The sequence below is a fragment of the Anarrhichthys ocellatus genome, unplaced genomic scaffold, assembly GCF_004355925.1.
Source record: "Anarrhichthys ocellatus isolate YVR2014 unplaced genomic scaffold, GSC_Weel_1.0 scaffold5, whole genome shotgun sequence".
Taxonomy (NCBI): domain Eukaryota; kingdom Metazoa; phylum Chordata; class Actinopteri; order Perciformes; family Anarhichadidae; genus Anarrhichthys; species Anarrhichthys ocellatus.
Window position 1 is genome coordinate 13893120 of NW_022280035.1, and position 10665 is coordinate 13903784.

The 10665-nt window shown below is 41.8% G+C and overlaps 1 protein-coding gene across 3 annotated transcripts in view; it reads left to right on the forward strand.

Annotated features, from left to right (window-relative positions):
- The window catches only part of LOC116381875 (TOX high mobility group box family member 2-like), a 72838-nt gene that overhangs the window by 18291 nt on the left and 43882 nt on the right, over window positions 1-10665 (forward strand). For 2 of the 3 annotated variants that reach the window (XM_031844350.1, XM_031844349.1), the window contains exon 2: window positions 8990-9082. The exons of the other annotated variant lie outside the window; for it this stretch is intronic. In XM_031844350.1, the coding sequence (XP_031700210.1) occupies window positions 8990-9082 (93 nt within the window). The remainder of the gene's footprint in view (window positions 1-8989; window positions 9083-10665) is intronic. 3 annotated transcript variants of the gene reach the window in all.

Here is a 10665-nt window from a genome sequence, read left to right on the forward strand (position 1 = left end):
ATTGGTGTATTAAAATGTTTAATGGCTGTGATGACTTTACAGCTGTTTCAAAATAGTTTTATGTGAGCCTGTAGTTCCCCAATCATAAAAGGTCTACAATGGGCAAGAAAAGTCATTTGGAAGTGACAGAACCTTTTTAAATTTGATTCACGTGAATGGGCCAGATGTTCTGTTTTGATTTCGATGCGCTGGTTTCAATGCCTCCGTCACACCATTTCCCACCCACCTAGCTTTACATCACCATCAGCAGTGCAGTTATTCAATGTGTAGTACAGAGATGTCAACGTCAAGCTACAAAGGGTAGGGTTTTTATTTAAAGACCATTTATTTTGCAGCAGGAAAAAGACTTACCGACACAAAAGTTTGTGTTGACAGGACAGGATCAATTCTAACTGTGTGTCCGTACATCAGTTCAATGTGTTGAAATGGAAAGAATGCTATCGATCTGTGTGCATTAGTGCTCTACAGTAACATAAGCAATGAGTGGCAGAACAAAAGAGGTACTGTGTGTCATCTGGAGGAGAGGTGAAGTACAACGAGGACAGTTAACTTCATGCAGTCTTTTGGCATTTCATTGTTTATCATTTTAAGTCCCAACTTATATTTGTCTTTCATAAAAGTATTTTACTCTCTTATACATCTGGAACAGATTTGAGATAGTTTGAAATATATAGGCCTATGCCTAATATGCTGTTTTGCCCTGCAGGGAAAGAATTTATTGAAGTATATTGTGTTAAAGTGCTGCAAAACATATGATACAGCTTGACTTTAAAAAGCTAAGCAGGCCATCAAAGCCTGCTGTAATGGAGGTCAGGCAAGACAGTTACATCCTTGAAGTCAAGTTGCCCATTTTTATCTCCATGAGCTGCCCTCACTTACAACTGGCTCGTCAGATGAGGCTGGAAAGCATACATCCTGCACTGATATTCCCCTTCCTCCAACTCATACTTTCCCTCAAGGGACAAAACACAATTACTCCATTGTGCCACACAGTACAGTATGTCACATTCTGCACATTTCAGCTAGAGAAAAGATGCAGTGTTGTGTCGGGGCATATGGCATCACGATGAATATGCTCTAGAGGAGGGGGGGTTTACTGTCAGGGCACAAATTGAATGAACTTTAGCGCGGTGATTGGATTAGTGTAGTGTAAACAAAGGGTTATTTCTGTAAATATCCTAATCCCAGGGGCCTGGATTAAAGGCGAACAAGCAGAAGAAAATGAACAAAGAAAAGTTTCCAATCGGCCCAATATTTCCGCTTTAGTATGTTAATGTGTCTAACATACGATGTAGGGGAATTACAAGCTGTAAAAAGAAAAAAAAGATGTCAAGGCCACACTACCTTCGATTTGGAGACAAACATCTTTGACCACATCTGAGAGAGAGACAGTTACAGTGTCAGGGCCTTTTCAGCAACTGCACTGTTCAACCGTACACACTGATGACAGGAAACATGGTGGTGACAAGGAAAACCCTGAGATGACACACGGAGGGGTGAAAATGGGCGTTTTGGCACGAGTGTCAGCAAGTAAGAGGGAGGAGAAGAATCAAAAACAAGCGGAACATTGGTGGACAGTGTCTTGTGAAGTCGACTTTCTTCTGCAGGCCCAAGATAGGAAACTTCACTCTTAATGTTCCCAACTTGTTCAGATTAATCTCATTTTTGCTTGCTGGTTTTGTGAGGGCGACAGCGGCAAAAGAAAAATAAATAGTTTTTTTAATAACTAAGAAACAGTCGTTACAGTCTGTACCTCCTACACCTTCACAGTTAGATAAGCTGCCCACTTTAACCTATTACCACCTTAAATGTGTTACACATCTCACTTCTCACAGTGCCGGTAATATTCCCTCTCAATGCTGACCCAGGAAAACCCCACATTTGTTGTTGGTGTGAAGGGTGATCACAGCTTGTCTAAGCCAGTCACTCAATGATGGTTAAGATCATGCTGCGACTTCTTGTGTCGAACACTATCATAGGCTCCCACCAGCAGACGGCTATAGAAGCGGATACATGACTTCCTGAAAGATGCCAAAGATGCTTTAACATGACCGTGAAGTATAAGCCACATGCAGTTTCACATAAGGTCACCAAACTGCAGCTTCGGATATGTTGAATATATACAAATAACATTACAATAAACACTATTACTATGGCATGGAAACAACCCTGTTAACTTCATATAATGTCCAACAGTGGATCCCAAACTAGGGGACCATAGACTGTATATAAGAAGTGGACGTAGTCACCGTGACCCATTGGTTTGTGGGTTGCTGTTCTGAAGCCTCGAGTTTGATCTTTTGGATACAATTAACTGTCATGAACTGAAAACACACTGTCAACGGGTTAAAGTTATGAGACGAAAACACAGACAACAGACAACGCCGTGGTAGTGACCTGTCAATCACAAGGTAGCTACGGCCTAAAGAATACCTTGTTCTATCGTCTATTTTACTGTAAATGGGACCATAATTAATTAAATGAACATCATGCTGTATTGAAGAAGACTTTAAACTAGCAATTGAGACCATAAACTTAGACAATGTTTACTGAGGTAATAAATCAAGTGAGAAGTAAAGTCATTTTCTCAAAGACTTCAATACAATCAGACTTCTTTTTGCAACCAGAGGAGTCGCCCCCTGGCCATTAGAAAGAATGTAAGTTTAAGACACTTCCCTAATGGCTTCACTTGTCAGAACCGGAGATTGCCGTCTGGTGGAGACCCATCCAGTGGATCTTAAGATGTATTTGATGGGTCAAAAAGTGATTAATGGAATAGAAACATAAAAAAGAACATTGTTCAGTTAGAGACAAAGATACATTTTCTGACTTTTGCTCTTTTTTCTCGCAAATTAAAGGATTGGTTCACATTTTTTTATGTGTATCTTAACAGTCAGGCACCCATATGAACATTGTCAGTAGCTTATTGTGTATTGAACTCCTGGTTTTGTGTGAACAGAGACAACCCAGTATGTACCCATTTGGTACAAATAGTTAAATAACTCATATTCCATATCCTGTGTCATACACCAGGGTTATGTCTGACACATGTTTAAACGGCAGTCAAGCCAGCCTTTTCTAACCAGACCACCATGCCAACGGTCAAGCTGTAACACCCAGTTAGAGTCCGCTTTTGGCCCTTGAGGAATGAAAAACGATGTGTCCTCAACGCCTGCCCCTCCTCTGCATATCTGCTCATTCATCTGGGCCGCTCATTAAAGGGTAATTACCTGTAATTAGTGATTCATGTCGCTTTAATGAAGATGTTGAAAGCTGTTGGAGCCAGAAGGGTTGGCCTTAATTCTGAGTGATGTTCAAGATTAGCGGCAGACAGGAATTCAATAAACACAGACAGATTAATGAAATATTAGCATTTTGCGGGTGCCATAGGTGGCTTGTATATTGTTTTTATTTCACATTCATTTTCAATTTTATTGCCGTCAACACCCGGCTCTGGAGGACAAGTATCAGAGCAGGCTAATGGGCGCGATGATGATGAAGCCGTGTGTGTTTAAGTAAGTCTGGTGCTTTCGCGGGCAAGTGTAATGCTCTAATGTGTGCTGTGCTGAGTTTGTGTGCATGTGTGTGTGTGTGTGTGTGTGTGTGTGTGTGTGTGTGTGTGTGTGTTCCCTGGCGGCGTGGTGAGTGTTTAATCTGGCCCGGTGGCGTGCCGTTGGCCCGGCTAATCACAGTGTGTCTGTAGGAGTGCGCTGAGCCAGGGGAGCACGCCGTCGCTAACAGCGCCTGACAGACTCATTAGAGAGACCTGGCACTGAGCTTGCAAGGCACACACACACACACACATACGAAGAGAAAGATACACACTCAAACACTTTGAAACACACACGGTGGGAAATGCACTCAGGCTCAACTGTGCAGACATTGGGATAAATTCACACACTCACACACCTCCTTTTCTCTTTTTTTTGCATGTTCTTTCTCACGCACACACTCATTCATATAATCATTCATAGATGAGTGTCTGCTGTTTTGCGCTCCCTTTCCCACACACGTACAAACACACACACGCTCAGTGCTCCACGTGTGAGAACAAGGCAGGCGGTGACCCCTCGCAGTCGCAGCCCAAACACAGACAAGAGCCGAGAGAGCATCTGGGAAAAAGAGGAGGGAGGGAGGATGGAGGGTGGGAGAAAACGAGAGGAGGCAAAGAAGAGGAGTGGAGAGAAGGAAAAGCGTCTGATGCAGCAACGTTTTCTGCCTTTCAAATGGTGTGTTTAGACAGGCATGGGACATTTTCAAAGGCTAATTATCTGCAGTCAGGAGCTCATCTGCACCCAGTTGAGAACCTTAAGAGTGTAATAAACAGTACGTTAGCAATGTATCGAATGTAGACTGTATTTACAGCTACTGTAAAGTGTGACGAGGGCTAGAAAACGCTCTTCTTTTTTTGTCAAAGCGTGATAATTAAAGTGAAAAACTATTAATATTTCAGGATCAGGTAGAATGACATTTAGCAAAGTTCGACAAACTATTCTGACAAATTACTTAAGGCTTGCTTGGGTTGCTCTCACAGTGAGGTTAATTGCTGCTCAGCTGCAGCAGTGCCAAGTGGAAACATTAGGTTCGGCTGAATAACAGGTGAATGCAAAGCAGGTCAATACGTAATCAAGTGTGGGCCTGCCAGCTGTTCACTCCCTCTGCTCTGCTCTGCCACCGCACAATGGTGACACACACACACACACACACACACACACACACGTACAAACACATCATGTGTGCACACAAGAAATAACAGGGACAGTTACAAGGAGTAAACAAGGAGACATCTACTGTTTTGTATGTATTTGTCTTATTTAATTTCTATTCAGTGAAGAATTTAGTAAACTGTTGCATATTTACACATCCAGAAGACACGTTAACATTCATTTTAAGTTGTGTCCTTTTAGCTCTGTGTTGCTCTCACAGATAGGGAAGTTGTAACACAATGTTGGTTTTGCTCTTTTCATTGAAATAGATCAGACTTATCCTCTAATACTCTAACACTTGAAAACAAACCACTTACATGAATAATGAAAAAACAAGAAGGTCCTCTCTCTCTCTCTTTCTCTCTCTCTCTCACCAGAGTACAATAGCTGTTTTTCTCTCTTCTCTCCCCCATTCTCTCTCTCACTCTTCTCCAGCACAAGGCTGTGACATTGAGGGAATGTGATGTGATGTATTGTAGTGAATAATGTATTCTGTGAGGATTGTACAGAGTGCGTAGAGCAGATGGCAGCAGGTTGATCTCAATGTGTGTGTGTGTGTGTGTTTTATGATGACAGTGTGTGTATATGTGTGACGTGCGTATGAGCATGTGTGTGTGTGTGCTCACCCAGAATGGGGGAGGGGATGCAAGAGAAGATGGGAGGGGGGAGGGAGGAAGAGTGGGGGTTGGTGTGTATGTGTGTCTATGTGAGCCTCCTTTGTGAGATAAAACATGCAAATGGTGGATTATTTTAATGCAGTTTTTCCTAGAGCCCTGAGCCTTAATCCCTAAAGCAGTTGAAATGAAAATAGTATATGTTTTCTTTCAAACTCTCTCCCTCCCTCCCTGTTTTTTTATTCCCTGATAGGAATTTACAACCACCAGCTGTCTAGGAACGGGATCCTTTGCGCTTAAATTTCTCTCTGGTGTAGTTACAGCCAAAGACTGATGATTACAGCCGGGTAGCATGGAATTGACAAATGCTATTCAGGCCTGAACTGGTCTGTTACGCAGTGGGAGATGGTTGGCAAATCTTTCTGATTGAATGGTGATAACAGTGTCGATCGTAGAAATAGAGCCAAATGCTCAGTTTGTTTCTTTGAGTGGACTGCAGATATACGCGCATTTATAAACACTTGCACATGTGCAAGCACGCTGGTTGTAAAAAAACACCAAATGAGAAACAGAATCGCAGAACTACAGCACTTGTATTACATTGCACTTTGTATCTGCACATATCTATAGCTTATTATGTGTGTAAACAATACAGAATGTCTCAATCATCATCTCAACTAACCAGCTTTTTGTCATGCGTTCACATGAGTGTGTGGAAAGATCTTATTTCACATGTGAAATGTCAAAAGAAAACACGATTCTATCTGTGAAATTGTTGACGAAATAAAAACATGTTGTGAAGTACAGAGAACAAGAGTTTGTCTGGGTATGGGTTTTCACTTTTGGAAGGGATGAATAAGAGCATAATAAGCAGTGGAAACGCACACAATCACGTAGATACACACACTTTTCCCCATTATGAAGATGTCCCCTATAGATGAAGCTAACAGATGGCAAAATCTATTTACATTCACTTAGGTTATGCGTTTAAATACTGAAGGTTATTCTAACGTTTCCTGCACTTAGCAGAGGTAATAAAAAATAGAAACTGTAGGCGACTGCAGGTTTGCACTCATACTGTTTGTGTTTGATGGCTTAATCATTTGCACACCTTATACCACACTTATATTGTGTTCCTTTATATGATGTTACTTGTTATGCCCGTCCTTTTCCTACCTGTTGGGAGCTGGAGATGTGAAGCCCCACTCTCTGCTCTCAGGCTGCCTCGGGCCCCTGAAGGCTCATCAGCGATGTGGCAGCAACACAATATTCAAGGTGGCAAGTTGGGCTGCAAAGTGCAAAACCTGGTGGATACCTGGCACCTGGCCTGCATTACTGCTATGTTACTGAGGCAAGACACCACAACAACAGCACACATCCTTTTATTGAGTCCTCCCACACCACAGATGCAAAAACAGAGGGAAAGACCGGAACCTCGTTATTGCTTTTTATGTGAAAACTTTTGATCAATTAATCATTACAAGAGTTGCTGTGCATGTGAGGATTTTCTTGAAATATCAAGGCTGAAACAGAGCGTACGAAACAGTACGGAGAGGAAAGCTTGTACATTCTTGTCTCTTTCATATTGGGGACAGTGAGCATAATTGAGTAAATGTATTTAAGTATTTGAGCGAGCTGATTCAGCCTCTCTGGGATGGTTGATATTGTACTTAGGAAGAATATTGCCCTAGGCAATTCATTAGTAGTAAATAATTGAGCGGTTCGGATAGTGCTAAGGTGAAACGCCTGTTATTATTTTATGGAGTTTGTGTTCTAAGGGCTCTTCAGTTTAAGAATATTAAAAATGCACAAGCCTTCCCACAAATTACTCACTGGAAAGATTCACAATGGGCGCTAATGACTAATCGTCCATCTTCCATTGTTTTCAAGCTCTTTAGAAGTGCTTTGCTGTACCATTATCAATTCTATTTCTACTTCTGGTAATGTTCTCTTATGTGATGAAGGGTGATATTTTATCCTCCTGGTTTTTACATGTTTTATTTGTTTTATGTCAGACAATTAAGGCACATCAGCTATTGCAGTAGGATACCCTCCATTGACATTTTATTTTAAAGAAATGAAATATCTCCAACTTATTGAAAGCTTGTAGTTCAGATGCTCAAGGCGGGGGTGTGAAGATTGTGATGGAGCTCTTAACCAGGCGGGTAGTAGGCCAGTATGGAGCTATATGGCTTGTATTATACATAAATTAAACGCCAGCAGTTCTCAGTGTTGAATGCACCTGCATCTGTTTATTCAACCTCAGATATGCTCATGCAAATGTCATTTTTTTACATTTACTTGAACTCAACTAAGTTTTTATCTACTAAAAGGTTTACTGACGCTTTCCTTTGAACCCCGATGTAGTTTTACTTCTCTGCGACTTAATTTACTTCTCTGCATGTTTCAACTCAGATGAAAATTGTCACCTTTACTTGTTGGTTTTCCGGTGATGAAACGTAAAGGCCACTGAGGTTTTATTTAACATCTTGCACAGCCACACACTACCACGTGACAACCAAGAAATGGGGGTGCATCTGAGGGTCTGCTTGGTTGTTCACAGCACTGCATGCAATATAATGATATGTTTAGCTCGGTCTGTGGTTTCTGTGTGTTCCGTACAGGTCAACTGTTATATATATATATGTATAGTTGGCTACAGTGTTTCGTAAGAAGCTGACATTTGCAGTTGGACTGTTTTTTGGATGTTTTTTTTAGCCATCCTAACAGCGAGACATCCCTCTGACTACATTTGTCCAAAGTGAAATGTTGAATGTATTGACATTTGTGACAAACATTCTTGGTCCCCAGAGGATGAATCCTAATGATGTTGGTTATTCCCTCACTTATCACCAGTGCCACCAGCAGGTCAAAAGTTACACTTTAGTTGTAACCTAATGGGGAAATTTCAGCTGGACTCATTATACAAAATATTCCAAAAATGGTAGTGTTCACAGGATGAATCCATTTCATTTGGATAACAACTTGGCACAGCCCACTTTTAAACCCACACATTTTTTCAACCATTCAACAATTTTGTTGCAAATGCTTTTGTTGCTCATTTTCTAATGAGCATTTGAGCCTCATTGGGCCACTAGTGTGACTAAAGTTCAGTTTGTTATGTGCTTTTGATAATATGAACGGATGTTTATTTATAATGTAGGTTATATTGGGTTACCAATTATTAATGTACATGCGGTGTAAATCCACTCGTTGCTTCATGATACTCCAGTCTCCAGATCCTTGGCTCAGCGCCAGTGTTCAGCCCCACTGTTTTGTAGGGGGTTTGTGTATATGCTTGTCAGTGTGTGCAAGAGAATAGGGAGGTGGGCATGGGGAGGAGGCGTGTTCGGGGTGGAGGGGTTGTCAGCTCATTAACCTCCATTCTTCCCCTTGCATGGCGCTGCGTAGAGTCACAGTGTAGGTCTCATGTAATTTCTCCTCCCCCTGTACGCGTGTGCTGGGCATGTTGGGCAGAGCAGAGCAACTGTAGAAAGGGAAAAGGAGGGAAAGGTTCACCAGGGAAGGGGGGGTGTTCTTGACATGTTCCTTTACAAATGCCCTGCTTGTATCTTGCAAACTAAAGCCCCGCCGTCTCGTTTCCTTCCCCACTTTTGTCTTCTCTGTCTCTTCTCTTGCTCTCCCTGCCGTCTCTCTCTCTAACCACAGGCCCGGTACACTGTGGGTGAACGAGGAGTTAGGCTCCACACTACCCACCCTCCAGGCATCAATCCAGCTAGGAAAAGACTGTCCACTGCTGTGGTGAGATACAGTAGCCAAGCCCCCAATTTCTGATTTCTGTTTGTCAGCCAATTGATTTGGAAAGGTCTACTTCAAGCTACTGACCTGGGCCCGGTGGTATTTTGGAGGCTCTAAACTGAGGATATCTAGAGTTGGATGAAATTGCTCTTCATGGAGAGACTTATTTACTGAAAGACATGAAAACCCCTACAAGAACACATCCATGTTTTCCACATACATGAGTGAATACATTAAAACACCTCATTATTTTATACTCTCCACACAATGCAAATATATTTGCATTCACAAACAAGCCCACTTACTGGAATTGACAGATGATGTCAGTCATTATGTTTCTTAATTGCAGCAACATAAGTGTGAAAACCCGCAAAGGTGCAAAATACGCCCCTGTAGTTGTTAAAGTCACAGTCGGTCACAGTGTCACACTAAAGTCACAGTGTGTGCCTCCATAGAAACAAGTGAAGTCTGAAGCTGAAAGCGCCATTGACATCTTTACCAGCTTTTTATTTAATGATTAATAAATGACTGTAATACAGAATTTAATTATTTGACGGAGAAGTTGTAAGTATAGGGCCAAAAAATTAAACACATGGCAGACTTCCTGAAGATCTATCAGAATCATATGTTGCACAGTTACTTCCTGTGCATTTCAAATCTTTTGTTAAAACTACACTGATAGTCTGTTGGACTGTCTGATATTGTTGGTAATATTATAGCACACTTCCCTGTTTAGTAAACTGTAAAACTGTTACATGTGTTTATATTAATGCATGTATTACAGGTTCTATAATTATTTGGTGTTTGAAAGTGAACATACCACAACCTGATTGTCAGTAACAGCACAATTACAACACTTCCTTCCCACCTTCTATAACTTATGCTGCATGTTAAAGTCCATGCCATGTTGCTGTTTGTAAGAGACCCAGTCCAACACACAGAACAAGGACACCTATAGCAATAAACTGATGTGTTTCCTATGCGCATAATGATTTATTTTACTTACTGCTAGTCAAACCTCAGCCTTTTTTCTTATTCTTCCTCTCCCGTTGCACTTTTACTCTGTTCTTTGCAAGGCAAGAGAGCAGTAGATTGCAATAAGATAACCAATTATATGTTAGAGGAAACCAGACCTTTTTCTTTTTCCTGCTGCAGTTATCTGATGCTGCGGTGAACAGAGGCAGAAGGCTGGGGTAATGTGACATTCACTCAGCCCTTTATCTTCTCTCATAGCTGTTTACCCCAGTCAGTTAAAAGTGGCTTGTGCTCTGCATCCGCTCGTGCTGCCAGAGAAACCTCACCAACATAAACTCACGTAGAGACTTGCTCTTACTGTACGGACACACATATTGTAAACACAGACACACAAACCTGCACGTTCTCACCTCACCTCAGACAGTGTGACTTGACTGTCAGCTAGACTGGTGGGATAATCACTTTCCTCCTAGCACCCATGTTGAGTTTGGTACTATACTGCACCTGCTTGGGCTATAGATGCTAATTGCATGTGATGCCACTGTACTGAGGCTAAGAAGGCGTTTCCCAGCACTGGTTAGCTGGCAGGCCGTTGAAGTCCACCACGGCAG